General features: G+C 42.4%; 1 protein-coding gene across 1 annotated transcript; it reads right to left on the bottom strand.

The window, feature by feature from the left end:
• Positions 1-224: 224 nt before the first annotated feature.
• Positions 225-15,537, bottom strand: LOC134297295 (zona pellucida sperm-binding protein 4-like). Its single transcript, XM_062974348.1, has 5 exons — positions 14,313-15,537; positions 13,813-14,054; positions 7,806-8,085; positions 6,302-6,484; positions 225-2,303 (listed from the first exon to the last, which is right to left on the bottom strand). Exons 1-5 carry the CDS (start codon positions 14,439-14,441, stop codon positions 2,091-2,093), a joined length of 1,047 nt encoding a protein of 348 aa, XP_062830418.1. The 5' UTR covers positions 14,442-15,537; the 3' UTR covers positions 225-2,090.
• Between the last annotated feature and the right edge of the window lie 5,585 nt (positions 15,538-21,122).

Here is a 21,122-nt window from a genome sequence, read left to right as displayed (position 1 = left end):
CCTAGTGCCAAAAATTAGAATTATAGAGTTGGAAAATACAAGAGCCATCCAGTCCAACCCCTTTCTGCCATGCAGGAATACACAATCAAAGCCCTCCTGTCAGATGGCTGTTCAGCTTATGTTTAAAAACCTCTAGAGGTGGAGAGTCCACCACACCCCAAGGCATGATATCCCTTCTGCTGAACAGCTCTTACCTCAGGAATTTAGGTAGAATCTCTTTCCCTGGAATTTGAATCCATTGCACCATATTCCTAGAACAGCAGAAAACAAGCTTGCCCATTCTTCAATATGACATCATTTCACATATTTAAACATGGCTATGATGTCCCTTCTCGGCCTTCTTTTCTCCAAGCTCAACATACCCAGCTCTCTAAGCCATTCCTCTTGGGCTTGGCTTCCAGATCTTTGATCATTCTCTGGACACAATTCAATCCTTCTTGAATTGTGATGCGCAGACCTGGACAAAGTACTCCAGATGAAATCTGACCAAAGGAGAATAGAGTGGGACTGTGACTTCCCTCAATCTTGACATTATACTCCTATTAGTACATTCTGGAATCACACTGGCTTTTTAGCTGCCACATCACACTGTTGATTCATGTCCATTTTGTAGTCTAATAAGACTCCTCAAGTCCTTTTACATGTACTGTTTTCAAGCCAGGTGTCACAAACAATATACCAGAAGAAAAGATATATTGTATGGATATGTTTCATAAATTCAATTATATACAAGTCCACTAAATCCCAAGGCTTTTTGCTAGTCTGAATGAGACCTAACATGATTAGCTTTTTCTTAGCTAAGAAATACAAGTCTGGTTCAACATTCTTCTTTTGAGGTACCTTATACATTATTTCATTCATCAATATAGTACTATTGTCAGTTAGGAATGTATAAACTCATCCTGCATCAAGTTGCATTGCTTAAAGTTAAGTTGGCTTCTCTTTGAAATATTGAGAATGAATCACAGTTCATACTCTAGAACGACAATCCCCCAGCCCCATTTAAAAAAAAAAATTCAAAGTGTTCCCTGTGGAGAAGGATGCAAGATTGAACAAAGTGATAAATATATATTCTAATCAGAAGGAACATTTTATTAAGACTTTCCAATCAATGTACTGCAAGGAAATTGTGAGTCAACAAAAAGTTAATTTTTGCTTCCTATGTCTCCAGTTTTCAATATGTAGAGGAGAAAACTGCAAGAGTTCAGTCATTTGGTGATTGGCATTGCTTGCTTTATTGCAAATGACTGAAATTTCTGATTCAGTGAATTTTCTACTTTCAAATAACAGTATTTTTCTACGCCAAAGGTAAGATGTGTATAGTCATTCTGTTAATTCTTCTTACATTCATTACAGGAGGCAGCTGGTTTTCTCTCTCTTCCCCCAACTCAATCATTTTCCTAAATACTTTCAATCCTATAGTGCCCAGGTTGCTATAATTGCTTGGTAATGTTTTTTTGGACTTCCTCTATATGTATTCATTAAATATTGGCACACAAGCTTTGTGAAATTTTCTTTTGTTGAAACCAACATTGGTCAGTTTTGTGGACATTCCATCAAATCGTAGTATATATTGCTGCCCTTTATTATTTTCTCTGATTTCATAATAACATATAACAGTGGTTCTCAGCCTGTGGATCCCCAGATGCTTTGGCCTTCAACTCCCAGAAATCCGAACAGCTGGTAAACTGGATGGGATTTCAGGGAGTTGTAGACCAAGACACCTGGGGACCCACAGATTGAGAACCACTGACATATAATATTATACTTTGATAAAGGACAGGGCTTTTTTTTTTTTTTTTGAAGTAGCAAGTATTTCTATTTAGGAAACTATATTACTTAGTTACAGAACCTAGTACTTTTCCCGTTTTGGTTCTTTATTTCTGAGCATTGTCCTGCTGCAATTGTGGTCTTTTCCAGTATGTTCTTAGCCCTACTAAAGCCAGTTAACAGAGAGTACTCCTGCTGTAAATACAAGTGCTCTTTCCCATTCTTTTTGACAAGAGTGAGCTAACCTAATAGGAACTTGCGAAATAAGTTACTAAATTTTATTCAACTGTTTCAAATAATCACCGGTATATCAAATACTCTTATGTAGTAGCTTGCACCCTTCTCCAACTACAGTGGGCCCTTAATTTCCACTGGGGGTGTATTCCAAGAAATTCTATCATTAACAGCTTTGGAGGAGAAGAAAACAGCACCTGAATAGTGATTAAACCATTACCTACAACCCTAGGACAGTGAGGCATGCAGGACTCCATTACTGTTGAAACACAGGCAGCAGCACTACAGTGGAAGAAAACCTGACAAAATAATGTGAAGTCAAAGTAATTGCTTTATCTGTTAAACTACAAATACAGTGGTTCTTCATGTAGCAACTTGACCCACTAGAAGTCCTCCCAGTTGGACACAGTTTTTAAAAGGTTCAAATCATTTAAGCCAAATAACCTTCAAGTTTTCCCCCTTCCTATTGTGGAATTTCAGACTCTGAATTGAGAGGTCTGTTGTCTGTAGAAACAATACCATAAAATATTTCACTCCCACAAAAACATAATTACCTGGTTATTGACACCTTTCTTTAAGAACTGTTCCAGGGCAAGCAGTTCAAGTTTCCTCAGAGGCAAATCTTTACTTCATGAAAGAATGAGTGCTTGGTATAAACCTAAGATTCATTTTCTTATCAGCATACCTGAAGGGGGACATGTTTTCTTCGCGACATCAAGGTAGCAACAGATATGCAGGGTGAGCTGAGATTATTCTTGTTCCATATAAACTCCACTGATCACATTTCTGACCCACCTTAAACATTTCCAATTTTTTCTCCCCTTCTCTTAAACAGGCCCTGCAATTGTATCAGCTCATCATATGCAGAAGTTCAGCAAGTAAAGCTTCCTTCATCTTTTTGCCTTCCTATTGAAAAAACGCTGCACTGTTGTATTTATGCAATAGCTGAAAAGATTCACAGTATTCCAAGCATTGAAAAGGCTCATCGTATCCAAAATTTATTCTAGGATCATTTATCCCATCCAAATAATTAAGTTCACATAATGCAACTGTGGTGCTACTATTAAAAGGGTGGCATACACCCTGTTTTGCAGCAACTCAGCTTAAAGTGCAAAAGACTGCCAAAGTAAAGAGATGTTTGCCTATTGACAGAAGGATAACAACAAGATGGCTAGGCTAGCCTCTCTCATCAGGGAATCCAGAGCCTGCTATGCAAACCAAAAACCTCTTTCATGAATCTGCCTCTGATGGCAACATGAGCTTTCTCAACAGATTTTTTTAAAACAGACAAGCACAGAACAGACCGTCAGCCTGGACACAAGTCATACAGAGATTTGATAGGTTATAACCAGCACTTTGAATTTGACTGGAAACCAACTGATAAGTTACAAAACAATCATAAGCAGCAACAGTCTGATCTAAGCATCCTGGATCAGATGAAGTTTCCAAACATTTTTGAAAGACAGTCCCATGATGTGAAAATGGGATCAATGAGATATAACAGAAGTATGTGTTATCATTGCCAGATAACTCCACGTTATGTTCACTTTTGGGACTCTGGCCTGAATTGTGTGAAAACACTCATGGCCACAAAAGAAACTTGAGTCTCCAAATTATGAGCCTCACAAGGGGCATTTTTGCATGGTTTTGCTGCTTTGCTTCACGCCAAGAACGAGGTATACCGTGGGTCATCACATGACACAGCAGGCCCCACCCACATTCCTCCCAAAGTTGGGGGAAAGTGCCGAGAGGTGCCTCCTCCCTGACTGGGGGTGTATTTTGGGTAGCTCCAATGGAGTTACCTGCATTTTCCTCCCAATTTCCCTGTGTGATGGCAGAAAGGGAGGAAGGGCAACATGCATTGCTGCCCTTTCTTCCATCTACAGGGGGAGAGAAAGGGTGCCAAAATACCCTCTCCCACCCAATCCATGCCATGAGGGAAGGAGGGAGGGCACGCGGGGTGCTGCCAGCTGCCCTGTGTGCCTTCCCTTTTGCCAGCAATTGCTAGTGCAATGGCACAGTCCAAAAGGGCCATGTGATGAGATCCTTATTAGTTAAGGTATGTATGACTCCATCATGCACAGGTTGAATGCCTTTTTCATTGTTTTAATTTATATCCGGCTCTTTCCCTAGAATTGGTGTGTAAGGCAGCTTTTAACATTAAAAACAAGTACCAATAAAAACCACAATGCATTAAAAATTAAAACAATTGATGAAAATATATAAACATGGTTTGTCTCAAACATATCAGCAATAACATTAAGTAATTTAGCATATCCATTAAAAACCCTTGCTTGCAGCAACCAGCCAGTTGCTAAAAGCCTGTGTAAATAATAAAGGTGCGAAAAACACTCATTAATCAACCGTTTGAGTCCCCTTCAGGGGAAATACAGTGGGGTACAATATAATAATAATAATAATAATAATAATAATAATAATAATAATAATAATAATGGACACAGGTGAAACTGGACAATTTGGACAGAAAAACAAGAAAACTCATGACCATTCATCATTCACTACACCCTCACAGTGATGTTGACTGGCTATATCTGCCTAGAAGATCAGGGGGCAGAAGACTCTTACAAGTAAAACAAGCAGTCAAAGAAGAAGAACATGCCCTGGCAGAATATGTCAAGCAAAGTGAAGAACCTGCTTTGAAGTCAAAAATCAGAAACTCCTCAAAGCACAGCAGACAAAAAATCAGTACAAGAAACCGCACTACAAACTAGAGCTGACAGCTGGCACAACAAAACACTGCTTGGAAAGTTCCTTGACAAAATTGAAGGAAAAGCTGATAAGGAGAAGACCTGGCTATGGCTCACAAATGGGACACTGAAGAAGGAGACAGAAGGCCTGATCCTTGCAGCCCAGGAGCAAGCCATCAGAACAAATGCAATTAAGGCCAAGATCGAAAAATCAGCTGATGACCCAAAATGCAGACTGTGCAAGGAAGCTGATGAAACCAATGATCATATTCTCAGCTGCTGTAAGAAAATTGCACAGACTGACTACAAGCAGAGGCACAACTATGTGGCCCAAATGATTCATTGGAACTTATGCCTCAAGTACCACCTCCCAGCAGTAAAGAACTGGTGGGATCACAAACCTGCAAAGATAATGGAAAATGAACACGCAAAGATACTGTGGGACTTTCAAATCCAGACTGACAAAGTTCTGGAACACAACACACCAGACATCACAGTTGTGGAAAAGAAAAAGGTTTGGATCATTGATGTTGCCATACCAGGTGACAGTCGAATTGATGAAAAACAACAGGAAAAACTCAGCTGCTATCAGGACCTCAAGATTGAACTTCAAAGACTCTGGCAGAAACCAGTGCAGGTGGTCCTGGTGGTGATGGGCACATTGGGTGCTGTGCCAAAAGATCTCAGCCGGCATTTGGAAACAATAAACATTGACAAAATTGCGATCTGCCAACTGCAAAAGGCCACCCTACTGGGATCTGCGAACGTCATCCGAAAATACATCACACAGTCCTAAACGCTTGGGAAGTGTTCGACTTGTGATTTTGTGATACAAAATCCAACATATCTATCTTGTTTTCTGTGTCATACAACAACAACAACAACAACAACAACGATTTCATCTTTATGCAGGGTGGGCAAAGGTGTTTCAACATTCAAGATCCTGCCAAGGAAAAGAAGGTAAGCTGCAAGATTCTTTGCGCTTCGGGCAAAATACATTGTGACAAAGGTTTTCCTGAGCAGGAAGTAGATATTTTGTATTTTTGACAGTATTTTTGTTTGTTTTTTATACACAACACATAAGCCAGAGAACATAATGTTTGTTATTCTGCATAGATTTCTATGTAGTCAAACAAATTGCATAAAGTTTAGACACACTGTATACAATATGTACACAGACATTTTTCCACAGAGAAACCACAGGATATTATCCTGCATGTATTTTCAGTACAACAGCATTTTGTGCATGTGTTTAAGATAGTTTAACTGAGATATATGACAATTTTATTGAGATGCCAAGTACTTGGCAAGATTCAGTAGCATAGCATAGAGAAGTGAATATATATATATATATATATATATATATATATATAGAGAGAGAGAGAGAGAGAGAGAGAGAGAGAGAGAGAGCACACTTTATTATTTATCCATAGTGCAATTGCTAAGTTCACCCTAATGCTCCATCTGCTCTACTTTAAGGATCTGATCTGGCATTGAAACCCTCTCTTATGGTACCATGTTCCCGCTTCTGCACAGATTTGAGATTTGTTCATTCTCATGTAAAGCCACTGCAATTGCTCAGAACTTACTGGTCCACCGAGCACCTGATGTGAAGCAGAGTCCACAAAAGCGAAAGTACTTATGACAAAGCGTTGGTAATGAAAGTGGAATTGTAGAACACACACTAACATATTTGTAGTCCGATATGACACACACCAACATACAAATCCAGTTATAATTAAATGGTCCAGAAGACATCTCTGAGCAGTATTCTTTTTTTAATTTTGTACATCATTTTGAGAGCCCTGGTAGGCAGATTTTTACATTCTTTCAAAAATAAATGAATTTTCTTTGCTATTATAAAGACAAACATTATCTCCACTTTTCTTATTGCTTTCATCACAGAAACAATACTGAGGATCTCCCAAATCTACCCTTTTCTTCGCTATCCAGCCTCACCTGTGGTGTTATGTTCTTTCATATCATTTCAAATTTATCATGACGCTAAGGGTTTTCTTGGTAAGATTTGTCCAGGGTGGCAATGTTGTCTTTGCCTTAATCTGAAGATGAGATAGTCAAGATCACTCAATGGGTTTCCATGCTTGAATTGAGAGTCAAACTCTGGTCTTCAGAGCCATAATCCAATGTTCAAACCATTATACCATGCTGGATCCAGCTGTACAGCAGATCCTATACAGTCTCATCTATAAAGCAGATCACTTTACCCACCCATATATCTCTTTGGAATATATTGTGTTTGATCAGCCTTGAAAGGTCCTTGTAACTCTGCTATTTTTACTAGCTTGGGATGTAGAATTCTTCCATTTATGTCTGATGATTTGTGCTTTAAATTGGCTATGTGGGAATGGAGCATAGAATCATAAAATAATAGAGTTGGAAGAGACTACATGGGCCCTATGAGACACTCTTAATAGGACCTGGTCTTCAAGCGATTTATTATTTTAGTCACCTTCTTCCTCTAGCTTGTCAGTATCTCTTTTGAACTGTGGTGCCCAGAATTGGACACAGTATTCCAGGTGAAGTCTAATCAAAGCTGAAGAGAGAGGCTCCATGGCTTCCCTAGATCTAGACACTATACTCCTTTTGATGCAGCCCAAAATCCCATTGGAATTTTTAGCTGCTGTATCACACTGTTGGATCATGTTTAACTTATTGTCCATGAAGACTCTAAGATCTTTCTCATGTGGACTGTTGTCGAGCCAGGCATCACCCATTTTGTATCTTTGCATTTCATTTTTTCCTACATAGTTAATTTGTGCTCATTATGTAGAATTCCCAAGTAAGGCTGTGAATACTTCCCCATTCCTTTATCCTCAGTGTAAAAATTGTCTTTGTATGTTGTGACATCAGGGAATGGAGAGGGGAGAGTATCATATTTGAAGACATTTTTCCATGTACAAAAACTTACTTTGGCAGAAAAGTTCCAAAATGCAAAGAGTTGTCAAGAACAAATATGTCTTGAAATCTCATGCAGCAAGAAGATTTCTTTGTTATGTTTTTCATCCATGTGAGTATGAAGCAAATGAAAATTTGCATTCCTTGTTTTTAATAAAGATGAATGCATCCAGGCACAGATTTAATGGGGATCAGTGTGGCAAAGTCGGAGAAATGTTCTAACACAGGAGCTTTCAAGGAGGGTGTTTTTGTATTGATTCTTACCTGAAAAGCAGTTCCACAGGCAGAGAGTGTGAAGTTATAGTGTACAAAAGTATTGGGGGTTTTTGTCACAGGAACACAACCATTGCCATATGCAACAACATGATGCACAGACTCCAGAATTAGTGATGGCAGAGTCACATCCCTGGATACCGCAATTGAAAAGTGACCATCTGGTGTGCAGCAAGCAGTCACAAAAAAGTGAAAGTCAACAGCATTAATATTGAATCCCAGGAATTTTGTAAGATTTCTGTGAGTTGTTGTCAGAGGAAACGAAAAATGATCCGACTACTAGTCAAAGTGATGCAACTGCCTCAGGCAATGGATGATAGCAGAAGCAGTGGTAGCCCTCCATCTGATGCTCCTGAGCTGTCTGGCCAGTTCTATCTATTAGAACACAAGCTCAGTATGTCACACAGGCTGACCTGCATCCCCTAAACTGCTGACTTTCAATATAGTGGGTGATGGTATTCCATTGCCAGTGTTGAAGTAAAATACAATTATTCATCTAATCAGCAGGGCCGGCCCAAGGTAATTTTCAAGTGTAAGCGAACAGAATTTTGGCGCCCCCCCAAAACAATCGGATATCGAATTGTTGGCAGTTGTGAGGCTACCCTGAGTCCTCTTCAGGGTGAGAAGGGCGGGACACAAGTATGGGAAATAAATAAATAAATAAATAAAACCAGGACAGTAAAAAAAGAACACTCAAAAACAGGGGAATTCCAGACATGAAACAATCAGGGCCAGCTAACACCACCCAACAAAGATTCCCTCAGGCAGGAAGCAGCCAGCTATGAATATGTGAGGGACATTCAATGCTAATCAAGGTGGCCAACTGCAACATTCACACTTGCCTCAACCTCACAACCTCTGAGGATGCCTGCCATAGATGTGGGTGAAATGTCAGGAGAGAATGCTTCTGGAGCATGGCCAGACAGCCCAGAAAATGCACAGCAACTCAGTAATGATAATGATAATTTTATTTCTTACCCGCTCAAGACGGTTGACAACATTGCTAGAACACATAATAATTTAAAAACACTCCGTAAAATATACATATGGAAACATATTTCCATAAAATACACAAAACAAAAAGGAGCCCCGGTAGCGAAGTGTGTTAAAGCACTGAGCTGCTGAACTTGCAGACCGAAAGGTCCCAGGTTCAAATCCCGGGAGCGAAATGAGCGCCCGCTGTTAGCTCCAGCTTTTGCCAACCTAGTAGTTCGAAAACATGCCAATGTGAGTAGATCAATAGGTACCACTTCCGGCGGGAAGGTAACGGTGCTCCATGCAGTCATGCTGGCCACATAACCTTGGAGGTGTCTACGGACAACACTGGCTCTTTGGCTTAGAAATGGAGAGCACCAACCCCCAGAGTCAGACATGACTGGACTTAACGTCAGGGGAAACCTTTACCTTTACCTTACACAAAACAAAAATTAGACATAGAGTGGAAGTTTAAACAATATCATGAAAAGGGCAAGAAATCTGCCCCTCTCCATATGGTATGAATCAGGGGTCCCCAAACTAAGGCCCGGGGGCCGGATGCGGCCCATCGAAGCCATTTATCCAGCCCCACGGCACAAGGGCAGAAGGGGGTTGGGCTAAGTAACCCAAGGGGTCTCTTCTTCTCTTACAACCATTATTATTATTATTATTATTATTATTATTATTATTATTATTATTATTATTAATATTGAGGCTGGGTGGCCATCTATCAGGGATGCTTTGCTTGTGCTTTTGGTGCACAGAGACAGAAGGTAGTTGGACTAAATGGCCCAAGGGGTCTCTTCCAATCCTATTATTATTATTATTATTATTATTATTATTATTATTATTATTATTATTATTATTAAGGCTGGGTGGCCATCTATCAGGGATGCTTTGCTTGTGCTTTTGGTGCACACAGGCAGAAGGGGGTTGAACTAAATGGCCCAAGGGGTCTCTTCCAATCCTATTATTATTATTATTATTATTATTATTATTATTATTATTATTATTATTATTATTGAGGCTGGGTGGCCATCTATCAGGGATGCTTTGCTTGTGCTTTTGGTGCACACAGGCAGAAGGGGGTTGGACTAAATGGCCCAAGGGGTCTCTTCCAAACCTCTTTCTTCTTCTTCTTCTTCTTCTTCTTCTTCTTCTTCTTCTTCTTCACATTGACGCTGGGTGGTCATCTGTCAGGGGTGCTTTGTTTGTGCTTTCGATGCACAAAGCAGAAGGGGATTGGATTCAATGGCCCAAAGGGTGTCTTCCAACCCTCTTTTTTATTGTTATTGTTATTATTTATTTATTTATTTAGATATTTATTTATTATTGCTCGGTGGCCAACTATAGTCTGGCCCTCCAACGGTCCGAAGGATCGTGAACTGGCCCCCTGTTTAAAAAGTTTGGGGACCCCTGGTATGAATAAAGAAATCCACTGGACTTAACTGGCACTTGTATCTTTATTTCTCCATTGGAAGAAGTGAGGCACCGTGGAATTAACATAGTTTGACTCCACTTTCACTGCCACGGCTCAATGCTATGGAATCCTGGGAGTTATAGTTCGGTGAGGCATCTAAACTATTTGGCAGAGAAGGTTTAAAGACCTTATAAAACTACAATTCCCAGGGTTTCATAGCATTGAGCCATGGCAATGAAATTGGAGTCAAACTGCATTAATTCCAAAGTGCAGCTGCCCTTTGGTGAGATATATGCATCCCTCTGAAGTACACCACTACAATATACACTACAATATACCCTTAGGCCCTTTCTGTATTGCCATATAAAATGCAGGTTATCTGCTTTGAACTGGATTATATGGGAGTGTAGACTCAGATAACCCAGTTCAAGGCAGATAATGTGGATTATCTGCATTGATAATCTGAATTATATGGTTATGTAGAAGAAGCCATACCCTGCCATATAAGATCCAGACTATCTGCTCTGAACTGGATTATATGGCTGTGTAGATGCATATAATCCGGTTCAGTACATATGACCTGGATTATCTGCCTTCATAATCTCAATTATATGGTTATGTAGAAGAACCCATACCCTGCCATATAAAATCCAGACTATCTGCTCTGAACTGGATTATATGGCTGTATGGATGCATGTAATCCGGTTCAGTGCATATGACCTGGATTATCTGCCTTCATAATCTCAATTATATGGTTATGTAGAAGAACCCATACCCTGCCATATAAAATCCAGACTATCTGCTCTGAACTGGATTATATGGCTGTGTGGATGCATATAATCTGGTTCAAAGCAGAAAATGTGGATTATCTGCCTTGATAATCTGTCTTCTATGGCTGTGAAGAAGGGGCCTTAGGAAACTATAAATCCTAGGAGTAGGCCCACATGTTCCAGCTTCTGGAACATGGCCAGGCAGCTGAAAAACCTGCAGCAACCCAGCCTCAGGCCCCTCCATTTCCCCCCTCAGTTGCCAAGTTGGCCCAGGCCTGCCCTGGAGACATGCCTGGTGAAATGCTGGGAACAGGGATGGGTTCCTACCTGCCCCGTCTTCATGGCTGAGAGGGTCCCCAAGGAGGTGCATGGCAGGGGCACAGGCCTGCTCGACCTGCCAGAGCTCCTTCCAGCCTTGGAGGGCTGCCGGGCGTTGCGGGAGGAATCCAGGAAGGGTGCAGGTGGAGCAGCAGGCCCAGAGGCCTGGCCTCAGGTCTTGTTCAGGGGCAAGAGGGCTGCAAGGGCGAGAGGGCCGAGTGCGAGAGAGGCGTGAGTGGGCCGAGTGCGAGAGGGGCGTGAGTGGGCCGAGTGCGAGAGAGGCGTGAGTGGGCCGAGTGCGAGAGGGGCGTGAGTGGGCCGAGTGCGAGAGAGGCGTGAGTGGGCCGAGTGCGAGAGGGGCGTGAGTGGGCCGAGTGAGAGAGATGCGTGAGTGGGCCGAGTGCGAGAGGGGCGTGAGTGGGCCGAGTGAGAGAGATGCGTGAGTGGGCCGAGTGCAAGAGGGGTGTGAGTGGGCCGAGTGAGAGAGAGGCGCGAGTGGGCCGAGTGAGAGAGAGGTGCGAGTGGGCCGAGTGCGAGAGAGGCGTGAGTGGGCCGAGTGCGAGAGGGGCGTGAGTGGGCCGAGTAAGAAAGAGGCGCGAGTGGGCCGAGTGAGAGAGAGGCGCGAGTGGGCCGAGTGCGAGAGGGGCGTGAGTGGGCCGAGTGAGAGAGATGCGTGAGTGGGCCGAGTGCGAGAGGGGCGTGAGTGGGCCGAGTGCGAGAGAGGCGTGAGTGGGCCGAGTGCGAGAGGGGCGTGAGTGGGCCGAGTGAGAGAGATGCGTGAGTGGGCCGAGTGCGAGATGGGAGTGAGTGGGCCGAGTGAGAGAGAGGCGCGAGTGGGCCGAGTGCGAGAGAGGCGTGAGTGGGCCGAGTGCGAGAGGGGCGTGAGTGGGACGAGTGAGAGAGAGGCGTGAGTGGGCCGAGTGCAAGAGGGGTGTGAGTGGGCCGAGTGAGAGAGAGGCGCGAGTGGGCCGAGTGAGAGAGAGGTGCGAGTGGGCCGAGTGCGAGAGAGGCGTGAGTGAGCCGAGTGCGAGAGGGGCGCGAGTGGGCCGAGTGAGAGAGATGCGTGAGTGGGCCGAGTGCGAGAGGGGCGCGAGTGGGCCGAGTGAGAGAGATGCGTGAGTGGGCCGAGTGCGAGAGGGGCGCGAGTGGGCCGAGTGAGAGAGATGCGTGAGTGGGCCGAGTGCGAGAGGGGCGCGAGTGGGCCGAGTGAGAGAGATGCGTGAGTGGGCCGAGTGCGAGAGGGGCGCGAGTGGGCCGAGTGAGAGAGATGCGTGAGTGGGCCAAGTGTGAGAGAGGCGTGAGTGGGGCGAGTGCGAGAGGGGCGCGATTGAGCAGAGTGCGAGAGGGCCGCGAGTGGGACGAGTGCGAGAGATGCGCGAGTGGGCCGAGGAGTGCGAGAGGGAGCCTCAACAGCGCCCCCCTTGACGTGCGCCCGAAGCGGCCGCTTAAACGGCCTCCATTGTTGGACCGGCCCTGCTAATCAGTTTCTTCACATGGGGGCAACATCATATTCTTTTCTACTGGCCAGCCTTGATTATTGTCCTTGTTGCCTTCTAGTCAGTCTGTTCTCTAAGAGGAAAGCAGGATAACTTCCATCATGATAGCTTCAAAAACCTGATGTATCAAATGGAAGTACTATTGCCAAAGTAAGAACAATCCTCTGAAGATTATTTAATACATTAAAGAAATTGGAATTAGCTTCATTGAGGTCCAAATTGTGGCCAACAATATTCAGAGTCAACTTCTTTGCATTTACTGCAGATCTAGAATGTTTTTATTCTCCCCAGCCCATGGTAAGAACAGCTTTTTATAGACATTGTCTTGCACAGTTTAGCAAAATGATAAATTATTGCAAAGTATACTACAGCATTGTGGGTTACGCTGTGAGGGCACAGTATGTTCTCTATGTGACACCTTCAAGAAGCTAAAACTCAAGCAGTAGAAAGGGATTTAAAATAACCAGGTCTAAGCCCAGAAGCAGATGAAGATGAGGAGAGGAGAATCTGCAAGATGCCAATGCCTAGAAGCAGATGGAAGGTCCTCTTCATCCTAACTGTGACTGTTCTGGCTTTGGAAGGAAAGGAGGAAGAGGCAGGTGCAATCCTGAGGGCAGGGAACTCTTAATTTGTAAGATGCTTTGAGAATTTTTGTGTATGAAGTGCAGGTATAAGCTCTACATGAAAATAAAAATAAGAATCAGGCATAGCTGATCCAACTGCCATTGCCATGGTCTTGGAGGATGAGATGAAGAAGCAGTATCAGCTGGACTTAATTCTCTCCACCACCGCTACACCTTTTGCATGTCTGCTGTTTGATTAGATGTTAAGCCTAAGGACAGAGAACTGCTTTTTCTTGTAAAGCATCATATACAGTGATGGCACTATATATATGAATAAATAGTAGTGATTATTATGATTCCAGCCTACCTGTATTTCCATAGCAGCAACGAATCTGAGGATCACCATGGGTATAATAACAGGCTTTTTCTTCACATTCTCTCAGAGATACCAGCTGAGAAGTACAATGAAGTCTGTCTTCCCTCTGTACCTCCTGGCAAATGCTATTGCTTGGAGTATCTAGAGCTGAAGCCAGTGTTAGGAACAATGCTACCTTAGCATTTCCCCATGAACATAGAAATACACCTCTGCTATTCTTGAGTTTCTGCTCACCCTATTTACATGAATTATGGTAATTACAGCAACAAACATTCCAGAATGCTAAAGGTACACATTTAGAAAAGTCACTTAGAATTTGAAGGATTTATGATTGTTAGAAAATGTCATTTGTTTCCATTTGTCTCAACTCTTAAGCAAGACACATGATGCATGAACATGTTAATGTATTTCTCCCAATCTATAGTTTCATGTCAAAAAAAGCTCCCCCAGTTGGCTTTCTGCCAAGTAATTTCAGGACCAGAATTTAGAATTTAGTGAGTCCCAGAAATATACCTGGCAAGTGGATTGGACATTTCAGGTCCTCCTCATGGAGAAGAATGTTGCCAAGACCATCTTGTCTTTCAATCCGGAGAGATATTAAGAAGTTGACATTCTGTTTCATGAAAGAAAACAACAATTACTCAAATCAGGACAGAACACATGCACATTTGCAGGCTCATAACATCAAGCAAGGTTTTCTACTATCCTATTCCAAAGAGCACATCCCATATTTTGTAAGGTATCAGACAAAACATTTTAAAACAAGGTTTAATCTTCTACTTCCTTTTAAAAACCATGCTGCAAATAGACCTTTATGTAAACACTCTGCACAACAGTGTCACACAAGGTTTACTGTTATTTCCCCAATTTGTGTTAGTCTGCAGTGCATTTTCAGGAAAGAAACAGAAAGATGTTACTGCCCCAGTGCATTAGAAAAATATTATATACTAGCTTGGGAACCCGGCAATGTCCAGGTTATTTGATAAAGGCATTATTTGTCATTGTTTTTAGGTATTCTCAGTTTGGAGTGGGTGAACTACAATTCCCAGAATCGTGAGTCAATCTTCCCCAAACCCTGCCAGTATTCAAAGTTGGCCATTTCGGGTCTGTGTACCAAGTGTGGTCCAGATCTGTTGTTGCCTGGCTGCAGTGCTCTCTGGATGGGGGTGAACAGCTACAACTCCCAGATTCCTGGGGCAATTGTCCCAAAACATCTGTCAGTATTCACAGTAGGCTATGTTGAGTCTGTGTGCCAAGTTTGGTCTAGATCCGTTGTTGGCTGGGTTCAGTGCTCTTTGGATGCAGGTGAACTACAACTCCCCAAATCAAGTTGGTCATGAGGCTTCTCTGTGCAAAGTTTGGTCCTGGTCCATTGTCGGTAGGAGTCACTGTTTATCTGGATGCAGGTGAACTATAACTCCCTTTCCCTCAAACTTGTCAAATATGCTATTTTGGTTATGGGGGCTCTATGTGCCAAGTTTGGTCCTGGTCCATCATCAGAGGGGTTCGGAGTGCTCATTCATTGCAGGTGAACTATAAATCCCAGTACCTACTTCTCCCAAATGTCCAGGCCAATTCCCCTCAAAACCCACCAGTATTCAAATCTGGTCATATCAGGTATGCATGGCAGGTTTGGCCCAGAGCCATCATTGTTTGGGTTCATAGCATTCTGGGTGTAAGTGAACTACAACTCCTCTACATTCCCCAGTAGGAGTCACAGTGCTATGACTTGATGCAGGGTGAACTACAACTTCCACTATGTGGAGTCAATCCCCCAAACTCCTCCTCTGTTGTGTTTGTTCTGCAGACAGATTTGAAAGGGAAGGGCAGGAGGCAGGGTCATGCAAATTCCACACCATTGGAGAACCCTGGGATGCCTGCCTGTGGTGAACGAAAATGCAAAATCTAGGATGAAATGGTCCCCAAACGAAAGCATTCCTTGGGTGGTGGGCTGTAGTGTTTGGGAAGGACATTGGCAGGGTTTGGGCTACATGTTCATGGAGCTCACTGTAACCGCAAGGTCAGTAGAAAGGAGTGACTTGGTGGCTCCTTAGCAGTAGGAACTGTAGCCTGTTTGTGGAGGCCGGAGGCTGTCTGTATGAGCAGACACCTGTGCCATATACACATGTATGGGTTTTCACTTTTATTATGGATCTAGACTAGATCTAGATCTAGATCAGATCTAGACTAGCCTAGATTAGTTGCCTTGTATCCGATAGCCTGGGATGCACTGATACATACAATCTTATCTGTGACCTATGGATAAGGCATGAGGTTTTCGGATGAACGGATCTGAGCGTATATATTTTTAAAATTTATATACTGTAATTTTATATTTTATTTAATTGTTTTTAACTGATTTTATGTATTGTTGATTGATTTTGTATAGGCATCTAATTGTGCCAGTGTTGTAAGCCGCCCTGAGTCCCTTCGGGTGAGAAGGGCAGGATATAAATATTGGAAATAAATAAATAAATATCCCACTCTAATTTTCTCCCGTTTTCTTACCATTTTTTTTAATGCTGGCATAATGGAGTTCCACAGAGATCTTCCCGCAACACATGCCACTTCTGATGGCTGTGTGTGGAAATCCGTTTCGCCAGCATGTGAAGATAGAGACAGGAGTCCATTTTTAGGAGTCGGGTATTCCCTCAACTCCTGATTGAAGATAGCTGCAGGAAGCAAAGGAAAGCTAGAAGAGGATGAGGAACCATCATGGGATAGCTGGCCATCACCAAAGATGGACCTTGTTGGGATAAATCACAATCCCACTCTTAGGGCACTTTCCTCCACTCCCCACCCCCCTTCAAGTCCTGCCTGTGGGATAGTCCACAGTAAATCCTGTTTCTGTCTGCCTTTTCTAAGCAATTTGTATGAAACTGAGCACTTTATGTTTGCTTGATTGAGATGATGGAGAACTAGGAATATTTTGCTTATTAATAGGAGGTTTTGTGTGTATGTGTGTGTGTGTGGGGGGGGGGGGGATCTGTACATATGAGTTGACTATCCCTTATCCATAATTCCAAAATTAAAAACATTGTAGAATCCAAAACTGTGCACATGGGTGAATGAGAAATTGGCATCTTTGCTCAACCTGAACCACATTTTATGTTTCTCAATTAACAAAGCAACTTTCAATATGTATAGGGTGCTACTATTTATTTTTTCCATTTCCTTTTTTAAAAAAATCCCTGTTCCTACAGGTTTAAAATATTTTGAAAGTTTTACATCTCTGTACATTATTGCAAGTACAGCACTTTCCATTTTCTGATTCTGTTATGATGGAGAAGGGTTATCTCCAAAGCAGGTACCTGCATCGCAGTGTAAAGATATGCTGCTACTTTTTTGATGAAGAAACAGCCAGTAAAAGGGACAGTGAACACCGCAGAACCTTCTCTTAAGATTTAATGTACCGGAATCACAGGGTTGTTGTGTGTTTTCCGAGCTGTCTGGCCATGTTCCAAAAGTATTCTCTCCTGACGTTGCGCCCACATCTATGTCAGGCATCCTCAGAGGTTGTGAGGTACATTATATTATCCATTTCTTCCTTGGGAGGGATAGCTAATACTCCAGAAGACAGGAGCAGAATTCAAAACAATCTTAACAGATTAGAGAGATAGGACAAAACTAACAAAATGAACTTCAACAGGGACAAATGCAAGATATTCCATTTAGGCAGAAAAAATGAAATGCAAAGATACAGAATGGGGGATGCCTGGCTCGATAACAGTATATGGGAAAATATCTTGGTATCCTCATGGACAACATGTTAAACATGATCCAACAAAGCAAATGGGATTTTGGCCTGCATAAATAGGAATATAGTGTCTAGATCCAGGGAAGTCATGCTACCCCTCTATTCTGCCTTGGTCAGACTACACCTGGAATACTGTGTCCAATTCTGGGCACCGCAGTTGAAGGGAGATGTTGATAAGCTGGAATGTGTCCAGAGGAGGGCAACTAGAATGATCAAGGGTCTGGAGAACAAGCTCTATGAGGAGCGGCTTAAAGAGTTGGGCATGTTTAGCCTGCAGAAGAAAAGGCTGAGAGGAGACATGATACCCATGTAGAAATATGTGAGGGGAAGTCATAGGGAGGAGGGAGCAAGCTTGTTTTCTGCTGCCCTGAAGACTAGGACACGGAACAATGGCTTCAAACTACAGAAAAGGAGATTCCACCTGAACAATAGGAAGAACTTCCTCACTGTGAGAGCAGTTTGTCAGTGGAACTCTCTGCCCCGGACTGTGGTGGAGGCTCCTTCTTTGGAGGCTTTTAAGTAGAGGCTATATGGCCATCTCTCAGGGGTGCTTTGAATGCGATTTTCCTGCTTCTTGGCAGGGGGTTGGATAGATGGCCCATGAGTTCTCTTCCAGATCCACGAATCTATGATTTTATGATTATATGAGTATGTAGTTCTGTTTCTTTGTATTTTCTATATTATTCATGATATAGAAAGGATTTTCTATATTGCATATGAAAGGCATCACTACTGTAATTTCTACACCAAAGCAATGCAACCTTTCTCCCCCACATTTTCCCTCTCTTTTGTCTAGCATTGAAACCCAAGTCTAGAACTATTACCACATATCACTATTATTCCTCTCTTACACAAAGCCTCTTGCCGAGAAATAACAGTAAGCTATATAACCCTTGCAGACATTAAACATGGTGTATGTGATCTCCTTTCCAAGAGTTAGGTGACAATATAGAGCTCCCAATGTTTCAAGAAATTTCATTGTGTTTCCCCTTCACAATAGCATTGCCTAGTCTAACCACAGGAGTGTGTTCCTTTAATTGTTGTTGTGTGCCCTCAAGTCATATCTGACTTATAGTCACCCTTAAGGAACCTATCATGGGGTTTTCTTGGCAGTATTTGTTCAGTTAGGGAGAGGTTGCCTTTGAGGCTATGATAATGTGATTTGCCAAGATCACCCAGTGTATTTCTATGACTGTGTTGGGATTCAGATTCTGGTCTCTGTAGTCATAATCCACTACGCAAACAACTACACCGTGCTTACTCTTTTAATAATTACAGGCATAAATTTGTATAAATATTTTCCACTTAGCCAATATAGAAATTGAGTGATAAGGAAGCTTGCACCTGATTGAAATGCTGCTGGTTAAAGGGTCAGAACTTCAATCACAAAGAAAAATCAGTTCAAGATAGTAAACCATTTAAACATATATAACACAATGTGTTGTTGAAGTCTTTCATGACCGGAATCACTGGGTTGCTGTGAGTTTTCTGGGCTGTATGGCCATGTTACAGAAGCATTCTTTCCTGACCTTTTGCCCAAATCTATGGCAGGCATCCGCAGAGGACCTCACAACCTATGAGGATGTCTACCATAGATGTGGGTGAAACGTCAGGAGAGAATGCTTCTGGAACATGGCCATACAGCCCAGAAAACTCACAGCAACCCATATATAACACACTTTGCATCAATGTCCATGATTCAGACACCATCTGCAATAACCCCATCCTCTTCCTGGAGCTCTGTTAGTTTTTGCTTCCTTTTGAGCATTTTAGACAAATAGGCTTTGATACTGTATACTAGGCTTGAGCGATCCATGAAAAAATTGATTCTAAACTCGTTTCAAAAGTAGGGGGCGCCAGCGTTTCGTTTCTGATGTCATTTCCGAATTTTGCCCCCCCAAAAATTCAAAATTAACAAAAATTCGTTAGTTTCAAAAGTAATTCGTTAATGGCGGACGCGCATGCGCAGTGGCAAAAAAAAAACAGCACGAGGGGAGATCTTACAGGACTCTCCCGCCCTCATTTTTTGAGTGATCTTCTTCAAACTTGGTACAGTGGTAGAACACATTGAACACTGATAGCTCACCAAAATTTGGAACGTTTCCCTTATGCTCTGATTTTTGGCGAATTTTCATAGATTTTATAATAAACCATTTTTTAATAATTGCAGAAATCTGTTCCTGGTTTGAAAGTCTTATTTCCTGTTAAATTGGGTTGTCTTTACTGTGAAAGTCATTGTTCTACTTCAGAAACTTTGTTTTTGTGGCTGAAACTTTGTTAAATTGGTGTGTGTGTGATATATACTGTATATATGTATGTATATATATATATATGTGTATATATATATATATATATATATATATATATATATATAGTCCCTGCATATGTGTGTGTGTGTGTGTGTGTGTGTGTATATATATAGGTAAAGGTAAAGGTATCCCTTGACGTTAAGTTCAGTCATGTCTGACTCTGGGGGTTGGTGCTCATCTCCATTTCTAAGCCCAAGAACCAGTGTTGTCCATAGACACCTCCAAGGTCATGTGGCCGGCATGACTACATGGAGTGCCATTACCTTCCCGCCAGAGCGGTACCTATTGATCTACTCACATTGGCATGTTTTCAAGCTGCTAGGTTGGCAGAAGCTGGAGCTAACAGCGGGCACTCACTCTGCTCCCGGGATTTGAACCTGGGACCTTTCGGTCTGCAAGTTCAGCAGCTCAGTGCTTTAACACACTTCGCCATCGGGGCTCATGTATATAATATACATACACATACACACAATGTGGAGAATATGTGGAAAGGTAGATAGATAAGTTGGGAGCCACAGCGAAGGCACCTTCCTGGGAGCAAGGTCTAATAATAATAATAATAATAATAATAATAATAATAATAATAATAATAAATCCCTTACAATATCCAAGATGGCTCACTGCTACAGAATCTTGGGAGCTTTAGTTTGGTATGGTACCATTATTGGCAGAGAAAGCTAAGCTGTAGGAGTTGAAATCCAATCATTTATCCTCCCTATAGAATCAATTTTATATGCATTTTTAGCTACAGAAAAGCTAAAATCAGCACAGTAAAAGAACAACACCCAGAAAATGGGAATTCCAGACAGGAAACAATCAGGGCCAGCTAATACCTCCCAACAAAGGATTCCCCCAGGTAGGAAGCAGCCAGGCTTTGAAGCTGCAAGGCTATTCAATGCTAATCAAGGTGATCAATTGCAACATTCACACTTGCCTCCCACAGACAAGAGTTCTTTCTCCCACCCTGGACCTTCCACAGATATATAAACCCCACTTGCCTAGCTTCGCACAGACGTCAAAACCTCTGAGTATGTCTGCCACAGATGTGGGTGAAACGTCAGGAGAGAATGCTTCTGGCACATGGCCATAGAGCCCGGAAAACTCATAGCAACCCAGCCAGTAGGCTGTTGCTGAACAACCTATGAACTTTTAGCATTAAAGGAAAAAATGCCCAAGATTTTATCACTTAATACTGTTGGCATGTCTGGAGAAGAAGAATAGAATGCTTCTATACCAG

This window comes from Anolis carolinensis, chromosome 3 (genome assembly GCF_035594765.1).
Source record: "Anolis carolinensis isolate JA03-04 chromosome 3, rAnoCar3.1.pri, whole genome shotgun sequence".
Taxonomy (NCBI): Eukaryota; Metazoa; Chordata; class Lepidosauria; order Squamata; family Dactyloidae; genus Anolis; species Anolis carolinensis.
Note: the sequence above shows the minus strand (reverse complement) of the source record. Positions and strands in the feature narration are given on the sequence as shown.

Excerpts from the sequence above, each read along its gene's own strand:
- LOC134297295 (XM_062974348.1), bottom strand. The coding sequence starts at position 14,441 with ATGAAACAGAATGTCAACTTCTTAATATCTCTCCGGATTGAAAGACAA. Across the intron at positions 8,086-13,812 it reads CGTTGCTGCTATGGAAATAC|TGTGACTGCTTGCTGCACAC; the intron begins AGGTAGGCTGGA and ends CTTTCACTTTTT. Across the intron at positions 6,485-7,805 it reads CACTGATCCCCATTAAATCT|AATACTGCTCAGAGATGTCT; the intron begins GTGCCTGGATGC and ends AATTAAAAAAAG.